General features: G+C 44.4%; 1 protein-coding gene across 6 annotated transcripts in view; it reads left to right on the forward strand.

Annotated features, from left to right (window-relative positions):
• Nucleotides 1-20,737, forward strand: part of LOC132912407 (homeobox protein homothorax) — a 502,412-nt gene that overhangs the window by 409,448 nt on the left and 72,227 nt on the right. For 5 of the 6 annotated variants that reach the window (XM_060969789.1, XM_060969791.1, XM_060969792.1 and 2 more), the window contains one exon: nt 20,161-20,283. The exons of the other annotated variant lie outside the window; for it this stretch is intronic. In XM_060969789.1, the coding sequence (XP_060825772.1) occupies nt 20,161-20,283 (123 nt within the window). The remainder of the gene's footprint in view (nt 1-20,160; nt 20,284-20,737) is intronic. 6 annotated transcript variants of the gene reach the window in all.

A 20,737-nucleotide genomic window follows, 5' to 3' on the forward strand; every position in this document is an offset into this window, starting at 1 on the left:
CGGTACAACCCCACGTGTCGGAAAAACAGAGGAGGAGCACGTGTCACACGGCGAATATCTGAAATATCGTCGCCGAATTTTCGACAAAACGAGGACAAGGTTTTCTGTCAGAAACATCCCACGGGTACCGTGCACGCGAACTCGGGGGCTCGAGCCGCGCGAGCACGCACGAGACACGGTAATACGGCGGCTCGCTTGTCACGTGTCCCGTTATTTATGAATGTAACTCGCACCGTCGACCCCCTTATTCGTGGCTGGTTTTTACTTGTGTCTCGCGACGCCGTAGACCGAGTTACACCCCCGAAACGCCACGGGTTGCGGAGCGGGGCCGATATCCGTGGACCGAGAAAGCATTCAGCAAAAAGTGGGAGGGGACGAGATGGCAAGAGGTGCGCAGGGCGTCGAAAAGAGAAAACAACAGCAGATCCAAAGTTCGCCTGTTATTTATGACGCTTTCTCCCGGGGCAACCGCGACTTTCGTAAAAGCGCGATCATCCTTCCGTCGGATTCGTCGTTGTTTCCTCTTCACGACTACCATCCGTCTTGGACGAGATGTTGCGATTCTCTGCCGAAATTTTCTTAGAGAAACGTGCGATGTTGGCACGCGTTGAACCTCGAAATTAAAATTCTGCAGTTCCGATAAAGAATTCTTGGGCTATAGTGCGCTCTAAATTTCTCGTTTTTCATATAATTTTTGTATCCAATATGTACTATAAATTTCGAGTTACGAATTCTAATACTTGTAGAAGAATATCTACTTTTCTATAGAATTTTAATATTCAATGCAGATTACGAACTTGCAGTTACGGATTTTGGTACTTCTTTTGTGAGAACATCGACTCTTCTGTCGATTTTTGCGAGGGGAACGTTGTAACCTTCCATTTATAGATTATGAGTTTTTTCAATAAAATACTTGTCTCAATAGAGATTCAAATAGAATAACATTCCTATACGTCATTTTTATCAATTGCTCCATTTTGTTGAATTTCTGTTCTAATATCCAGGCAATCTACAACACCAGTAACAAGTTCCAAATTCATTCCTATCGTACCAAAACTACCCCAGGTGCCAATCAAACTTGCAGTCGACCATTTAACCATTCGAGGTACGAATTTCAAGCAAGCATCGCAAATTCGAATCGCTCGAATCGCACATTTCATCCCTTTCTATTCTCGTTAAACCGCAACTTGCCTCGCCCTTGAACCATCGCTCACGATCGCTTAGATTTTCAAGCTGGTTCGATACGTTTGTATCTGTGGAAAACTTGCGGCTACCATTATCTGGAGCGTACACACGCTGATATCCGCTGGAAGTCCCGTTCCAGGTGAACTGGTACCTGCGCGTGCCACGTATTCCGGTATCACGTGAGAGAGCGATGCACGAACAACGGTGAAACAGCGGAACGCTCGGTTATGCGCAGCATGCACGCCAGCTATCCCGCGAAATAATATATGCGGACGCTAATACATAGACGTTAGCCGCCACCAGATACCGGCGGGGGTGGTTTCGGCTTCGCTGTGTATCCTGTCTCCGCGCTGAGTGCATACTGCAATATTTACCCCCTCGATCCACCGGCCGAAACACGCTCTCGAACGTGCACCACCGGCTGCTAAAATAATGGGCAAAATTGTCAGATTCTTTGACGTTGCTGCGTCGCGGTCCTGAATAATTCAGCTCGGTTCTGAAAGCGTTTTCACCGATTGATTTGGCGGTTGCTACTGCATAAGCTATGCGATAGTGATTACTAATGTTTTTAAAAATATGAAACGTGTTACTATAAAGCAGCTTTGAGTGGAAGATGTCGGAAGTTTGGTTTTGATTTTTAAGAAATTGTTGATAGGATGGTCAGGCTGTGAGAGTGATTGTAACGATTAATTTGTAGTTGCTACTCGTGGTATAGATGATTCGCGATAAATTTCTGCTCAAACATATTAAACATGCGTAAATTTTGGTTTTATTCTTTGAGGGATTTTCGATAAAATTTTTACAAAATTTGATATGATATATTGTAGAAAAAAATATCACAAGCAATTCTCTAGTTATGTCCCAAGTACAGTAGATTTTTTACTATTTTTATTATTTCTGACATTTTAATATCGAAGTATGTCGTTTGTTTCCCGAAGACTGAATATTAATTATATACTTATGCTATGAAATTAAGAAATTAATGAAAGCTGGAATTAATGAAATTGGCTTTTAAGAGGTTCGTATCTTAGTAATGATTTCTTCGTGACTAGAGAGTTTTCGCAACAGCCATCCATTGAAACTTACAAAGAACCCTGTTCTTCTCTCGATTACTACAATTCGTGATCGACTCCAAATAACCGTCCAGAGGACACTATACGGATTGACCCGCAGATGCAAACAATGAGAAAGGAATTCGTGCGGAGAACTCTACGGCGGACGGGTGATTACTTTCGTCAGTTCGTTTGCGGCTGATCATCGTCCAGATGAAATAAGAGTCGCGGTACTAGCGCGCAATGCAAAACGCGTGTTGCACTTCTACGGCGCGCGTGTGTTCAACAGCGTGTGCACAGATTCCCGCGTATAATACGAACGCCGATGTAAGACAATGCCGCGATTATCTACCCGTCTGCATTGTAAGGGGCAACGTTCGGGATACGGAGGAGTATCCCCGGCTTGTCGACACGACTACGGCCACCTAAAACATTATATTAACATGCGAAGTAGACTTGAGTGTCCTGACATGGACGTTGTTCCGGCCTGACATTGTGTTTTGACCAGGAAAAATCGGGTCGTGTGAGGTCATGATACGAAACTGGCAAGTAGAAGAGCATGGGTAGGTTGTGTAAGACGTTGAAAAATTCGAAACTCGTGTGAGTAATTGATTTGTAAATTCATGCGGAAATATTGTTGCTCGAAAATTTGAAAGTATTGCGTGTTACATAATATTTAGGAATTTGAAGGAATTTTGAAATGTTAAGAAATATTAGTAAAAGATATAAAACTAAAGGGAACTGCTATTTGTAATTTCGAATTAACTAATTTCGAATTAATAACTAAATTAACAGGAAGTTTTGTATAAATATATTCGAAGAAGAGATTCTAAATTATTGACCGGCAGTGTATGTTTCCTGTTTCGTGGAATTTAGAAGAATTTCGAATGACATCTTCGTCTCAGTCTCAATCTCTATTCTCTGTAACTACGAACGTCAACGAAATGAAAAGAGTTTCAGGCAGAAATAGAATCTACTAAGTTAAACGCTATCAGTTTTCCCAAGCAGCCGTTCAAGATTCAGTTTTCAAACAGAATCTCAGACGTACGAGGCCACGGTGAACGACGTTAAAAGCGATCCGGTGGAATCAATTTCAATAAACTCTGGGAGCAGTGTCAATCGACGAGAGACGCGGACATCGCGAGGATCTGCGAATCGAAGTTCTGCCTAGGAAGATCCGGTGAAATTGCACGAATGACAGGGTGTAAGGGGGGTCAAATCAGCGAGGGATAAGGTAATAGAAAGACACCGGGAAGCTGGGGTCGGCTTCCACTTTCGCGGCTTTCTTTGTCGGCCTTTTGTCAGCCTGTGAATTAGATCGCGTAATCCCGTTTGTATACGAAATGACACCGTCGCTCTTCGTACGGGCTCTGACATTTAGGCAGCGAGCTAGTCCGGGCATTGTCAGCCTGTAATTGACTCCGATTGGAAGATTGGATTTGGATCGTCGTCGTAACTGCCGTATGGGGTGTGGAACGCGAGCGCGCGCGCGTTTCGACGACGAATTCGTTTCCACGCTGCCAGACACTTCGTTAAGTTCAATTATCCGAGGAGGGGTTATCGATATGACTGGCGTCACGATGGTGCCAGGGGAGAGGGAGAAAGAGGGAAAGAAATTCCCTTGTTAAATTCAAACTTCGTTTCGCTTATCCTCGAAAAGTTTCGCGGTCGCCAGCAACTTCCAGCGTCTATCGTTTCAACGTTTAAACATCAGTTTTCGTGGATACGTCAATATAATCGTATCACCGAGTTAAGCGATTTTCATCGATATACAAGGTTTTAAAGTTGAACTTCGATGACTTAACCTCGGTGAGCTTCCCTGAACTTCAAATAATTTTGAGTCTTAACGCCACATTCTCATTGTCCTTTTCTAATCTTCAAATAATCTTAAATACCAGTTACACGATCATTCTTCCACCTTCAACAAAATGTTTTTATACATACGGTATCCTTTGTGAGCGACATAGTAATACTCCCGGAAAATCAAAATATAATTGAAAATAATACTCGCTTATAAGAACGTAGCCATCTTTAAGGCATTCACCGGTTCAGTCGGGTTTCTTCAAACGAACGCCATACTTTTTGCCTCGAATCACGTTTCCTCCAGCCACCGAAACGAAACGAAACCACGTACCGAGATCGATACCCTCCCCGACCAGCTAGAAACGCGGCCGACTTCCTGTACGGGGAACGCTTTCGTCCTCGTTAAGTATTCACGATCGGTCTCGTGTAATTTAGAAACCGGCGCTCGCGGATACCGGCACGCAATTAGACAGTTTCGCGGAAAGCAAACGCGCCCGCCTGCCAGCCAACCGGTCCCGGCTACGACCGATCTAAACGAAATATCTGGGATTCCAGAGTTGCCCGCAATCGTGTTTCATAAGACCGTAAAACGGTCTGTCATTAAACGCGGCTCCCTGTTGCGGTTCCCTCGTTTCGTTTCCTCGCGAAACGAAGCGAGACGCGGCTTTTTCGCGTGTTTGCGGTCCCTTCAGCCGACCGAGAAACACCTGCTCTCATTTCTTCTTTTTCAATGAGGAAAATAAGATCTCTCTCGAGAACTCTCCATATCGCGGACCATGCAGGCGAACGAACTGCGGTTTGCAGACATTCAAAGCTGGTTTTCAGTATTCGCAAATGCGTTTACGATGCTTTGTCGCACGCGGATCGTTGAAATTTTTTGGTAACATCGTTTTGAAGGGTTCCGTGGTTCATTAGTAATTTAGGAAAATTGGGCGACTTATGTGAAAAGCAAAGCTCAAATTTTTCAAATTTCTTAACTTACAACATCATGGAATCGATATTACTTCAAATGATCTACGCGAGTGAAATGCTTTTTTATCAAGTGAAAATTAGTTGGTTCTATAAAAACTTCTGTTACGTGCTCCGCAACTTCATGATTTAATTCAATACAAAATTCTGCTGTGATATAGTTACAGAGTAGGTTATAGAAGTTATGTAATATAACGAATATTTTGTTAAAAAATAAAAACAGCAACAAAAGATAAAGATGCTCCCCCGGAGAAAAATAAATCTAGACACAGCTCGTTTTTGTTACGAGATTTGAATTACATGTTACGTAAATTCGTATTGTATTTACTGAAGATGTGATTTAAATTCAACATTTCGTAATTTTGCGATTCTGTGTCTTGAAACACATCATGTATCATTTACAAAAATTACGTCTCATTTTTTCGTTCGAACTTTGAAATTCTATTCGAGCACAATATCTGTTCTACGTAGACAATAATTAACTTAATGAGTATTTGCGCATTCTATGTGTCTCGATAAAATTAACAAGCTCCAAAGGTGATAATCCTCGAACAACAAGTTCAAAACATCGTTAATTTTCACGGTGACTGTTTCCATTTAACGAAACGATTAACTCGTTACTCGAACCTTGACCATTAACTGCAATTTTTTTCATCGATCGTGGATAACGACCGAGCGATTTTTCCTGTACGTTCGATAGAACGAACCCGGACTCGCCATTAAATCACGCAAAAACGAACGCCATTAGAGGAACGGCCGGCTAAAGAGAATTCAGATAAGAAAGTAATTAAAGCGGCCGTGGCAGTGTCTTTAGTCGCGGCCCGTGCGATCCGTTTCATAGCGCATTGTGCACCATCGACGATTCTTTTTCGCCTTTCGGCCGGCTAATCGACTCGATCGACTCGCCATTAGCGCTTTCTTTCGCGACCGCCGGGTCGATTATGCATGCCACCTACAGGAAACGTTTTGCGGTATAATTAGCGTTCCACGTGCAAACGTAGACAATACCGAAACGGTCTGAGAATTCTCTCTTACTTGAACGAGCCTTAAGAACTTGCATGAGAACTCGGTCGCTCGTGTGCGCGCGACTTACACCGCAAATTCCGCCTCGTCATCACACGATGACGACGCTCTTCGTCTCGTAGAGGGACCGAGAAAATAATACACTGACCTACTGACCGAATCGCATGTAATCCGCCGATTAGTTCATTGAACAAGTTGCACGAATTGAACAATTTTCGTTGTGCGTGGGATTTAGAATCCGTTTCATTTATTTTTACCGTCAATTGTCCGTAGTTTTTTCTTCACAAATTACTGTATCTATCGATAGTACCTAGGATTAAAAGTTTACTCAAAAATTTCCGAAACTCGCGAAAGCTCACGCCAAGATACATCGACCTTCGAATCCTCTAAAGCCAGAGAAATCTAAAAGTATGCCAGATGTAACCGAGATACCTGGATCTGCAGATATTTCAAAATATAGCCGAATATCTTAGAAAATCAGGAAATTCTAGAAACAGCGTGTTCTCCAGGCGATTAATACGTCTCGAGGCGAAGTGGCATGGCGCAAGAGGCCGAGGCAGAAACCGAGGTTCGATTCCGCTGGGCGATAGGCGTTCCTTTCTGTTTCTTGCGGGGTCCGGTGCATTTTTATTGGGCTCGTGAATCGCCTATGAGATCGGTTCGAGCAAAAAGGAAGCGGCCGCAGCGCCGCGTCAGTGGCCCCGTGGTGAATCAAGTTGTGTGTGTCGGTCGTGCGGCAGGGGGTCGGTGGCCGACAGTATCGCGGCTGTAGCATCGCTTCCATAACGCGCGAAGGGGCCAAGCGTTACCATCCTCTGATACAACCCAAGTAAACTACAGCTCTGCTCCAACTGCTGGACCGTCATCAATTATCATTAGGTTTACGCGTGCAATTAGAAACGTGCGCGACTTTGGTGAAAATAATGTGTCGTCGCCCGATGAAGGAGAGTCGAAAGGAAGCGAAAAAGATTCGCGAAAGGAGAAAAACTGCCTTTGAAGAGGGGAAGTCGTGCGATCGATGTCGACGTATTAATATAATCGAAGCGGGAGGACTCTGTCTCGGCTCTTTTCGCGGCTTGTTTATTACACCGGGCATTTATCTTGTCGTAGGTGCACGCAGGCCGGCGATGCTGGCCTCAAATGAAAATTTATGAAGCGCGGATTGCCGCGGAATGGGAGCGGAGCTGGTACGTACGTTGATGCGGAGGCCGGGGCGACGCCGCAGCCGGAATTAAGTCGCCTTCCGGATGAGTTATGACATCTCGGACGCAGTCAGAGATCAGCCTGATCCTCTTTGTACGATAAACCAGGCTCGTCTTTATCTTCGTCTCTGTATCTCGTTGGCTATCGACACGTGTTAGGTTGTTAGGTGGACAAGGTCTAACGAGGTGGTCTGTGAGCGATGCTTGTTTTCAGTCGTCTTTCATGAAATTGAGTAGACGTATGTTAATTACGATAAACAGTTCAAAATGATTTGTGATTATATGATTTAAGTCACAAATTTATAAATTTCATGATAGATTTCATTATATTTAAGACTGTTCAGTGTTATATAACGAAGTACACACGTGGAAAAAATTCTTCTATTCCACTCTAAACAGAAACGACACGAGAAGATTTGATTGGATAAGATACAAAATATAGTACAGTATACTGATTACACGAATTAGAATTCTAGAATCAGATCAAAACGCTTCTAATCCACCTGTTTTCTATTAACTCGCTTATCATGTCGCTCCATCGTACCACACAACTAGTTTCTCTGCATAATACCACCTGTAGTCTGAGAAATCTGTATTCTTCCACTAATCTCGCAGCACAAGAAGCATTCTTCCTCCAGTTTTCGAGCAAAACCTCTAGTAGACCAGTTCCATTTAACGATCAGCTGGGAAACATAGTTCGGTCCACAGCGTTAGATGAAGTTTTTGGTAGGGCGATCTCGGGGAACGGCAGAGAGTGCATCGTTAATAAAGAATACGCCCTGGGCACGCATACCATCGGCGTTCGCAGCATCTCGTTATTCGATATTAATAACGAGCGAACCAACGGAGCGAAGAAGCGCCTCCCTGGCTGCTCCACCCGGTAGATTTGAATCATTATAATGATCCCGCTCGCTACCGGTTAAAACTTAAAACATTCCTTCGACGCGCGGTCGGAGAAGGAAAAGAGAGACAAAGAGAGAGAAAGGTAGAATGAGAAGTGGAAGGAGGTCTTCGAGGGACGTTCACGTTCTTTCTGATGCTCCTCTTTCGTTGGCTGCCGGTCATTTGGTACTTCTAATCACGTGCCTCTCCGTCGGGGTTATAAATGACCCTTTGCTTTCGTCTCGTGCTCCATCTTGCGTCCCCTGACTGCCCTGTTTTTTCGCTGCGAACCTCTCGATTCGTACTGCCGTTGCTGCCTCCGGCCACTGATTATTGAGAGGTACCTTGGTCGCCGCTTGTTTTGTCCGATTCAACGGTTTCGTGTGTTATGTATATGGTCGAGTCTTTAGTAAGAAACATGACGTTGGACGTCAGGGGTTGAAATTTAAGAGTTGGATGACATATGTTGGTAGTAAGAGCATCGGGGCAATCTACGGGAATTTATATTTCTTTTCTATTATGTCTTTAATTTGTTAATTGAGAAAGACGAATTAATTTCGTACTCGAACATAGGAATTTCTTCGCCTAATTCTCCTACAATTCATAGGTTGATTCAGCAAGTAAAATCAAAAACTGCTGAAGAATGTTTCGTACGGCCGAAACATTCCAAGATATATCCAATATTAACATTGTTCCCCACTCGTCCATCTGCCTCAAAACCGGCTGCCCCAAAAAGTCATCATCGTCCAGCGTCATCCTCTGTCCGTACCATAACGGTGCCCGCTCGCGTGCATCAGGATCGAGCACACGTTGATCCACACACGGTCGAAGAGGTGCATGGGTCACATTCCACGGCGCATTATTTCCTCGCTCGTAGCGTGGACCAACAAAAGGCAGCTCCTTTGAAAAGAGAACCCACCCCGTGTGCCCCTCGACGCCGGCTGGTTCAGCATCTTTTCTCTGCGTTCCCCGTTTCTTCTGCTTCTCGTTCCCGGACGGGCCCTCATTAATAGTATTCACCGGAGAAGATTCCAGCTTGATCGCGTTGTACGCTCGCAGCTTGGATACGAGATGATATCCTCCCTCATCCTCCTGACCACTGCCACGTTTAAGGTTTCTAACGAACTTCGGATGATACATGGGTTTGTCGGATTAGGCTGCTTCGGGACGCACGCTCCTCGGAACCCCACTCGTGTGCTCTTCGTCATCGGGACTTTGCCGTCGTTCGGTGTATTTTCGGCCGAGATGCTCTCTTTGTTTCCTTCGTGTCTCTTTGTCGCTGCCAGGAAAAGCGTCCGCTTTGTGCTACAAATACGTAATATACAAAGCTTAGCGTTACAGCTGCCTTTTGGAAAACGTACTCTAAAGCAACATCGATGTTGGAACTAGCTATACTAGGGGATGAATGATTAATAATATGTCATACACTACCAACTTCTGTTACGATTTCGATAATCGTATAACGCCAAATCGAGATTGTCGCGAATCTATGAATATAACATTGCGTTATATTAATTTGAAATAAAATCTGTTTATAATCGAGAAGTAACATTTCATTTTTCTACAACTTTACATAGCTACGATCTTTATATTTTTTAAACTATTTTTATAATATCCTCTCAAAATGTACACACTAGTGAAAGACTCAAGCCACTAATTTATCACGTATTCGGGCTAGGACACGTTGCGTGCATAGGACTTCATATATTCGTAATTATCAATCTCTAAATGCAACACGTCTGAATGTAGTCTAATCAGAAACATGTTCTGTGCGAAAACCTCGAAACCTTCTAGTTACCTCAAAAAAGATTGCCCAGATGGACCTATATTTCCTAAAGTCAGTCAGAAACTTTCCAGAAAGAAGTTACTTAAAACCTGGAACACACGAATATCCTAAAAACATACTTACACGCGTGTATCCAATCAAGCATTGACCCGAGAGTAGAAAACATCCGCCGCCAGTAAGCTTGGCAGGATCACCCACCACCTCCGGGTCCGATGCTCTCGAGGAAGGTGTACTCGTGCTCGCTGCAACGTGTACGTAGGTACACCCACACCGTGGCTTGGCGGGAAGCGACGGGGGGTCGCGTGATTTGTGGCTGCCCCGAGAAGTCACACAGCGGCTGATATATTTTACGGGCGGCCGTCCTCCACCTCCACTTCTTCGCCTCCTTCTCAGCCACCATCAGCACCGAGGCACCATATAACCCTCGTCCCCCTCCGGCTCAGGTTCGGTGCATCATCGTGAAGCTCTGCGTGGCCCGCGAGGGGCCAGCAGCCGACATTGTGCCACATACACGACCGGTCAGCCGCCTTTACACGCGGCTACATCGTATTTACATGAGAAAGGAGTCGCCTCCACCTTTTCCACCCCGTTTGGTCCGGGACCCGCCGTTTCCTCCCGCCCCCGATCCGGATCCCCGACGAGGCGCCCCTTGAAGCTCCCTCCAGTGTAAACACGGTTCATCATTATCGCCGGGGAGCCTATATTTCAAAGGGCACGGCGCTCGCCTCTTTACGCTTGTCTCCCGTCACTTTGGACACGACTGTATGTCCTCCTCCTCCATCCACGATCGCACTATTTATGCTGGTTCCATTGAGAATTTTTGGGATTCTTGATTAATCTTTGTGTTCAAGTCGTCTCATTGTAGAGATGCTAGAGATGGTGGAGATTGAAGTTAGAAATGACAGTTTTGAAAGAGCATTTTCGAGTAAAAGAGTGAAATGTATAGGGCTTTGAAATTTAACCCTGGTTTTGTAGTCATAATTTTGTAGTTATTACAAATACAGCTTGGGATTCTAAAGTTCAGTAGGTCTCGGAATAGCTCAACCGTGTTTATGGAATCTCTGATCAGTACACCTCGTAGATAAAGTATTGGGCTATGTAAAATTCAACGAACCTCAAATCCTGCTACCAAATTTATGGAAGTTCGTTTCTATTATTTTCACAAATACGGTACGGTACTAACTCTAATTATCACGAAGTATCATATGACCCCATTAATTTTCATTTTAGTTATTTATGTTTCCTGGTCATTTCCTAACGTTGAAATATCAATACCACTCAATAGCTGCTTTAACCTTATTTGAAGCGGTTATATGTCTAATCATTTCTACAGTTAGAGTATCCATTTCCTCCACATATCATCAACCGGATTGTATATAGTTCTGCTATAGCACTATTAATTAAACCAACATATTGGAACTCATAAAAACGGCTATTTTCCTTAATTCGCCACACGATCAACCAACTTCTATTCGACGATCCAAATCTTGAATACCAGCCATAATATCGGCTTAAAGTAATTTCAGCAAAAGATAGAAGAAAGTCGTTCTTATCATTCGAGCGATCGTAACTCAAATTACCGATGAATCAGGGATTATATTGGTGGAAATCCACGCGGAGTGGCTCCGCGACTGGGTTAAAAAGCTGACGGCGGCGCGTTATCGGCGGCGAGTAATCGCGTGGCAGTGCGATGCTTGAAAAAAATACAATCAAAGGCGTGCATCGGAGTAATCCAACGCGAACGGAACGCGGACGGTTGCGGTCCGGCCGGACTTCACGCTCGTCGATTATCGTTATCGCGGCTCGATGCGTGCTCCCTCAGCGAGCGGCGGGGCTTGAGGGTTATAAAAGAATTTAGACGCGGTCTGGTATTATCGGGATATCCACGGCGAGATAGCGGGGGGAACGGTGTTGGAAAGACAGGTTGGTCGCCGCGGGGGTCTACCGCGAAGAACACATGCAACCAACAACCAGGAGAAGAAGAGAAGGAAGAAGAAGGAGAAGTAGGAGGAAGAAGCAAACGAAAAAGGAGAAGAAGAAGGAATGGAAGAAGAAGAAGAAGAATAAGACGAGCCAGTCTCTCGAATATACCTATATAAGCTCTTCTCTCTCACCCACACGCTCAAATCGTATCTACACGTGTGTACCAGTATGTATGCACTTGCGTTTTTGCCTCGCCGCTTTTTAATGCTTTTATGCCCACCGTGGACGAGCTATCGGGGATCTCGCGTCGTAAGTCTGGAACTTTATGTTTACGCCGGCTAACCTTCCTCCTTTGCCGTCCCACCTTAACTTACGATTCCCTGGCATGCCCGCGCCGCTTGCTTTCGCCTTGCTTGAGACGTCTCGCGTCGTCGTCGTAGTCCTCTTCGTCGTCGTGCTTCTCCTTTTCCTTTTCGTCGTCATCGTACCGCTTCTCGTTCACTTTCTTCTTCCTCCTCTTCTCCTCTACTCCGCCTTTTGCTGCTGCCGTGTCGTTGCTGTTGCTGTTGTTACCGGCGCCGGCGGCGATGACGATGGCGCTCACGGCTTACCTCGTGTTTCGTACCTTATTTCTCAGCTTCGAAAGTTCTCCTCGAAGAATCGCGTAAATTCCCACTGTCGGGAACTCGATTTTACGCAACTCTGTAATGCGTCTGGCAACCTACCACCTATTTAGACCAACTGTTCCACTCGATTCTTAGAGTTTGATAACCTTATCCACTGTAGGTACGAGTTGTCTAGGAATTGGACTAGGAGTACACTGAATTTTTTCTTAAGAAGAAAGAGAAAGGCTGCTAGGACACGGGCATATCCGTCTGTATCATAAAGAACAGCACAATTCATCGCGTGCTCTCCCGTGGTCGACCGTTTCTCAAGACAAAGAGCCCAATAACTAACTGGCGCACCGAAAATCATTAAACCTTCGGCTGGCCTCTGGCGCGCGCGAGCTGAACGCGACCCGAAAGAGTATTAATAATAAAGCTTCATTACACCGCGGGAGACGTCTGGTAAGCCTACGCGCGCGCCACAGAGAATGGCCAGTTAAAGCCCGGTTCATACTCGCGCCTCCGCACCGATGCTACCCCGAGATATCGATATCCAGCCAGGACAGGGAGCCCAAAGGAGACTAAGGGGGGATGAGCCAGGTTGAAGGAAGATGGGAAACAGACAGAGGGAACCAGCGAGAGGAGGACGAGGAAAAGCTTATAGACACCCTCAGCTATCCATGGAGCCACTAATGTATGTAATTGATCTATTGTGCGATGCATTAGCTCTACGGGTACCAGATAGTTTATCCTCGGGCCTGATGGCGAAGGTTCCCAGAGGTAGAGGGGCCGCGAAGAAATGGAAGGACCTTGATAGAATGACGAGAACGGCGGAGGAAAAGGGATCCCCGAATGGGAAACGGATTCAGCCCTGGCTCGCTTATTAGTTCTTTGCGTCATTAGATTAGGCTAATGCACTATGGGTTCCCCGTGCTATTTTCTCCGGAGCACGCTCGATAGAACGACATGGTGAATAGCATTGTCAACGAGCCCTTTCGCGCAGTCTCGATGAGAGAACGCGGCGAAAACTGGGGTGCTTGAATTTTTCATTTGGATGGAGTATTAGGGAGGTTTTGGTACTTGGAAAAGCGTATTTAGATCGTGTTGATTCGTTTGGTATTATTCTTGATATTATTGATTAATAGTTCTCAAACAATATTATTAAGTCTTATGGAATCTAGTCTGGCTTACTTAATTCTATTTTTTATTCTATGTTTCATATTATAGAAACCATCGATCACTTTCATCGAATAAAATATTTGCGTATAGAATATGAATTAAAATGAGGTGTTCACTTATAACGTTTAATTATAATATAAGTTGTCGGTTTAAAAAAAAGATAATCTACTGTGGTTACGCACACCTTACATTTGAAATTCGTTAAAGAAAACGTGATTAGGACGAGGTATTTGATTTATTACAGCTAGAAGCTTCCAACAGAAAAGAATGCACGTTCATCGGTGAAACCACAATTTGCGGTTTCCCAGTTTCTTGCTGCTGCGCCGTCGTGCCGCGCACTCGTCGCATCCGGTAAAGGTGCATATTCTTTTCGATTGCAAAGGAAACCACCGTCGCTCATTATTCCCTGTTTAAGGCGAGACGATGGCGCACTTAGGCTTGTCGACACGTCACCTCGCATGACTCAAAGCCACCCCACTCTTTTCCTCGGGGTTAGACCCGTAACTGTTTATGCGGTCTACCGCAGCAGGGCCATTGACATATTTTGACTTCGTCGCTGGCTACCCTTTCCACGGCTTCGCCCTTCTTCCGCGTTCGTTAGCTTGCGGTTCTTTGCGAAACCGTAATGCTAACGGCTTCGATAATCCTAGAATAGGATTTCGTGAAATGGAAGGTGGTCGGAAAAGAAATCGTGCTGGAAGCTAACAGACGCTCGTAATTGGAACAGGATGTGGCAAATTACGCGTTCGTCTTAGAAGCAGCTAGTGATATCTCGACGACATCGCGTTCAATCGGTCGTATGAAATTACCGGAAACTCTCCCTTCGTTTTCGCTTACCGTTGTTTCAATTTAAATTCAGCATTCGATAACTCTGATGTTTGTAAAAGTCTTCAGTTTCTTGAAAGAAATAGTTACTACGAAATAAAACAGGCGTATTCACTCGTCGTAAAAAAATATGTATCTATTCCTGTGAAAATTATTGCGAGAAACTTTGTTTTCGTCCTTAACCAGTCTTCCTTCAATTTAAATTCGTTATTCGACCAGCTTTGACTAAAATCGGTATCCATTACGAAATACTTCAATTTCCTAACTGAAATCATAGTCATAATGAAGGAATAAATTCACTCATAGAAGAGAAATACTTGTTCTTATCCTTAAACGAGAAATTTAGTTTTCGTTCCTCCCACTCTTATTTCAATTCTCCATCTGGTGACTACCTAACATCGATATCCATTACAAAACACTTCGACTTCCTAAAAGGAATCATCATCACAAGATAATGAGAATACATTTATATTACGAAGATACGAATTCTAGCAGAAACTCTTATGGAAACGAGAGAAGGTCCATCGTAACCGGAAGTCCATGGCTGTCCCGCAGCGGCCGTAGGCGTCTATGCGGAGCACAGCGTGGCCGGCCGAGAAAACTATTATCTAGAGTTGATTATGATTGCATGACTGTGAAATTGCTCGTGACGAGAGCGGGGGCGGGCGATCGAGGAAGCAGAAGACGAGGAAGCGGCGCGACGGAAGGGGAATGGGCGAGCATTGCATGACTCCGAGTTTCTCGACAACAATCGTAACTAGCTTTCGGTAGCAGGCGTTTCGGGGTGGAACCACGCGGCGTCTTCCCACGTCAGCGTGACGGACAGACAGGCCTGACGGACTGACAGACAACGCGACCGGTAGCTTGTATTTTATTCAATGGCCCCGACGACCGAACAATTACGAGTGTTCTGCGTTTGGCCCTAGCGGACACGCATTGCACAGGATGCAGACGCAGGATTCGCTGCAGGATACTTCGATTGTGTGCGAGCGCGACCGGTAATTATCGTCGAACGATGCGCAAAGGAGAGACACGAATCCACCGGTGCGCGACTCGCTCGGTGGTTAATCTTGCCAAGCTTATCTGTGACCGTATTTCGACGGGTTTAACCTTAAACGCATGTCGAAGAAGCAGTGATTCGTTGCAATGGAGCGAAGGATCTTACCAAGTGCGTGCAGTAAGCTTTGTTTTGTTATTTAAAATTAGGCTCCAACTGTTTTTCACGTTATGGTAGGATTTCATTGATTTTTAAAAGTCAATTTTTAATGCGTCAAGAGTAAATTGGAGTATGCAATTGTCGAATCTTGTATAATTATTTTGGTGCACAGCTCTTGATCTTCAAATTCTTTTATTTCCAAGTTATGAATTAGATTATAAAAGTTCTATTAAACTGATTCCATGGAAAGCATAGTATGATATTTAAATGTCACTACAACTTGTTTAAAGTATTCGAGTTCTTACCCAGAACAGCGTACATACAAAGGTACGAAGTAAACATTTTTTCAATTTCGACCACATATTCTACAGCGTCTTTCACGTTACTCGAGATCTTCTTTTCAACGTTCTCCATTACGAGAAAGAAATCACGTCCCTATTCCCTTAATTACGCTTCAGAATGAAAAGAAAGTGTGTGCGTGTGCAAGCAGAAACGTCCATCGTGGCTGGGTTTCTTCCCGCGATACTCAGCTCTTATCCACGGCCATTGTGATCTCTTTTAACGATGGAATAAAAACCGTAAGAGTAAAAGCGACGTAAAAAAAGGAAGAAAAAAGGGGAACGAGAATTCGAACAGAGCTGTCGCCACGAATAATTGGACTGCTAAACGAATCCTTGTGAAAATTCCGTTCGCACGACGACTCTCCTCGCTCGGTTTCCCAGGGATTAACGTTGTCGTCGGCTCTTTGTTCCCGAAATTAGGATGCGGAAGTGGATTTCCAGTTCGTCGTGACTTTTAGTAGCGTCGTCGTCGCTGTCTTTTTCCGCGTTGCGCCCGGAACAATGGCCGCTTTCCGCTCCTTCCTACTTTCCACCGATGAAATTTCCATGAAGAGCCGCGACGACGACGTTCCCCTCCGCAGTTTTAATAAAACTCGCGTCTGAAAAATTTCGAGTCGAATTCTCCGGATGGACAGAAATCGCGCGTTTCGAGACGCTATACTTCGCTCCATCGCGTCCCCCGACCCCGCTCGTCTTTTTTGCGCGGGGTCCCGGTCGTCGCGCATCGCATTCTTCTATTTCAGCGTCGAGAAAACCAATTTCCTGGTACCTAAATTACGCGCGCTTCCGCACCCACCGCTCCCACTCACCGGTCGGTTGGTGGGGAACGGAGCGGAGAGAAAGAGAGACGAAAAAAGCTCGCTGTAATATCGCAAGTTTCCTCTTTCTGTCTCCGTCCCACGGTCTACGCTCTCGTGTCTAACGCGAGCTTCACGTTGAAGCGCCGCAGGGACGACGTGCATGGCTGCTGAAGAGAAGAGGAGAGGCGTGAGCAGAGCTGGCTGCTCCGGCAAAAACCTTAATTTGAAAACGTCACAGTTTAATTTAAAATTACGTAAGTAGGGGGCTGCGCGCACCCTCTCCGCCGCGTCCACCCCTCGTCGATCCACCACCTCGTTTCAACTCTACGTTCTCTCTAGTCCTCTTTTCTCCTCTATCTGCTGCTCCTTTTTTCTCGCGTCTCGTCCTTCTTCCACCGGCTACTAACCGTTCCCAACCGCTTCTTGTCTCTCCCTCGCGAAATCCTCTCGTCCGCTCCCCCCGAAGCTTCTTCTGCACGCCTGCCACGGCATTCTTGCGATCGTGGTAATAATAGACGCGAAGTTTCGCCCGCGATTCCGCCTTCTCTCGTACCTTCCGTCTACCGCCGCTTGCAATTATTCAACCAATGAGCGGAATCCTTCTTACTCACGCATAGATACCCGATCGTCCACCGATCTGTCCTTTGGCGCGGGGGTGGATATTGAAAGTTGCGCCGAATTGGAAGTTTGTCTATATTGGGTATATTTCTGGGACTATGACGTTCGGTTCTTAAAACTTTCCCTTTCTGGAGAACATTTAAGAATCGAAAATCAGACGGAAAGAGCATGATGAGATAATTTGTTGATTTTCTAATTTTTGTATCGCTCGATGGCTACAAGAACGATTAATGATTTATGATTTAATTTGCGAAACAGAACTTGATACGTCATTGTCTTTAATTGCAAAGGAAAATAACTTCTACATCTGAAGACTATTTTAAGAAACCTTCTCCTCTATGCATACAAATGTCCAACTACGATATTTGTAAGAAAGTTAAGCGAGTGGCACTGAATAACTCTATAAAAACGCGATGCTTCATTACGATCTTCAATATACCCGTATTCCATTTGCATAGCAAGGATTTCGCAACCATCCGTAATTGATCAGCTCGGTATCGATAAGAGTCACGCGGACGCATTGGCCAATAAATATCTTCGACACGTTTCGCGACCGCGGTACACGCTACGTGTCCCATTTCAGATTATTTATGAGCTGACGTCTTCAGTGGCGACGAGTCTCTCTCTAACCGGGCATAGGAACGTCCAATTGGATTTGTTTCGCGTCGATTCTCCCTCTCATCTATCCGCTTTCTATCCACGAGAACATGTGCAGAACACAGTGGCAGGTGAAAGGTCCCACCTTCTGTTTCCACCTATGATTCTATCGACGAATTCAAATGCAATGGATCGCGCCACGTCTCGCAGCTGTCCCTCGCAAACGATTTAACAGGCTCTTCGTAGGCGAACGAACGTCCAGCTCGTAGAAATATTAATGCTTCGAAGAAACGCGGAAAGGGTTCGCTCGCTATTTACTACGTGTACACGGTTGAAGATTATCGAGGCGACGAGGACGTTGTGGCCTGCCAGGGCGGTCAGAGTTATAACGCGCGTCGCGGTAATTTAATGCGAGCATCTACCGCTGTAAATTCGAACTGGCAGCGTAGGTGAATCTATGAATCGCAGGAAACGTTTGTCGTTGCTTCGAGATCGTGTATCGCGAGCGCCGGTCACTTTTCGAAGCCGGGGATGGAGTACCTTCAGGTGTTGTCGAGAGGGTGACGCGGATAAATTATGTAGGATTCAGTCGGGTATGTTCGATTGGCTATACAAGAAAGGGAATGCTTCTAGAAAATAGATTGAAAGAATGCTAGAGTTTATAAGTATAGCTTGGAGTTTTGGTACATTTAAGTTTTCTTTAATTCAAGCTTGATCGTAGATAAGCGTTTTACGAATGGGTAACATTAGCTTTTTATTGCTACTGTCAGCCTATCTTGACTATTTAACACGTTATAAATTTAGTCAAAACGTCGATCTCATGTAATAGATAAGGCTAAGTGGCTAAATAATTTTCATTTATATCTATAACTTATAAATTTAGATTTTGAACACTCAATGTTCACATACGTCCATCTTATTCTGATGAAAAAACGAAAGATAGTTGGTCTGGTCTTAATAAATTCGCCTCCGATAAAGCTAATACATATTTTCTATATTTTTAGGAAATATATAAAGAAATACTAAAAGTAATCACTAAAGACTATCACTAAATTCTTCCAACATATCTACTATTAAACTCAAAGAAATACTAAAAGTAATCACTAAAGACTATCACTAAATTCTTCCAACATATCTACTATTAAACTCACATTCTCCCAAAACCTAATCTGAAATTCATAATCTTGGCCTGATATTTTACTGGCAACGTCTCCATAACTTCTGACTGACCTCGGAATAACAAAACTGTTCAATGTCCAACCATCGTCGTTTTCGAACGTCTCCGGCCTCTTCGTGGAAGACGAACTCCTCGTCCTGGGTTAGATGGAATGTCGAAGATCGCGATAGGCTAGCGTACCTACCGCGCCGTGGAACCTGATACAAGAATTCGCTGGACAGGCCAGGCATCTCGCGAATTTGCCGAAGAGTGCGACTCTCGAAATGTTTTCTTTTTCTTTTCTTTTGCTTGCCACTACCTCATCCTACCTTTTATTCCAACTTCGTTCATTTGCCGTGTGTCACTGACTACGAGAACACGCTTTCGCAGGCGCTCGTAAAACTTCTCGAGGCTCCATCAAGAGATCCGCGCATGGATCGACGAGGATATAGTGTCCTTGACCTCTCTTGCGGCTCCTACTCACATGAGAAATTGCTAAATACTGGATTCAGTGAAGAAGAGATTTCATCTTACTACGATGTTCCTCCAGACAGTTGAACGAAATACTACTGCTTAGTCTGTATCCGCGAAGATTGTTCACACCCTTTGCGTCGGTCACGTGATGCGTGTTATCTCTTTCACAGCGTGGCACGCAAGTCTTTCATACCTTTTCCCCTTCCTCTCCTGTATTCCTTCCTGAAAAAGAGTCTGGCAAGAAAGTGTCCCTTGGTTTTCGTAAAACAGAATCGAGATTTCATCTTGAACCTCTGATACTCTGCATTTCGTGGTTTTTATGTTATAGAGTCACGATGAATTTATAATACGGTCTTGTTCGTAATCAATTTCCAACTAAATTATTATTAATTTTGATTATTTTCTCTTTCTGTTACAGGTGAGTACATTGAACTCTGCTGTTACCTGTCGTGCGATCTGTCGGTAAGATTTTCCAGTTTCATGAGTTTTAAACATGTGTGACTTCTTGTTTGACACAGCGCAATAAATTAGATCCTTCTTGGGTCGAATGTTAAAGAATTTCGCCGGAAATCATTCCGTTTTAGCTTTTCTATGGTTCCGTCCTGTAACTTGATGGACAGCACGATGACGTTACTGTTTATTCGTGGCATTAATAGGGTGGCGATGAAAACAGGGGTTGCATATGTTGCACGATGTTTCCGCACGGGGTGAGAATAAACATGTTTGTGCCAAATAATGTGTCAGAAAGACAGGGGGTTTTCCGTCGGAAGCTATATTTTCTTTGCGTGACGTTTACTGGGATGATTTCGGTGATCTCTTTTTCTCCTTTCTTCATACTATACATAGATACCTATAACATAATTTGTAGACATTGCCAAGTAAGACAGTAATCTTTCCTCTTCCTTGGTACCTTTCAATAGAACATTGTACTTTCCGCGATGCATTGATAAAAAATACTGATATAATAACCAACAGAACAAATAAATAAAAAATCCATAACAGTTTGAAAAATTCCAGAAATTCTACGTATCTTTACTCTTATAAAACAGCAATGTACATTTTATCATTACCTAATAGTTCAACACGTTGTTTTTGCTTAATAATTTGGTATCAGTTATATTACATTTATACAACAAATGAAAGTTTAGCCAGTCAAACGTC

The sequence above is a fragment of the Bombus pascuorum genome, chromosome 12 (genome assembly GCF_905332965.1).
Source record: "Bombus pascuorum chromosome 12, iyBomPasc1.1, whole genome shotgun sequence".
Lineage (NCBI taxonomy): Eukaryota > Metazoa > Arthropoda > Insecta > Hymenoptera > Apidae > Bombus > Bombus pascuorum.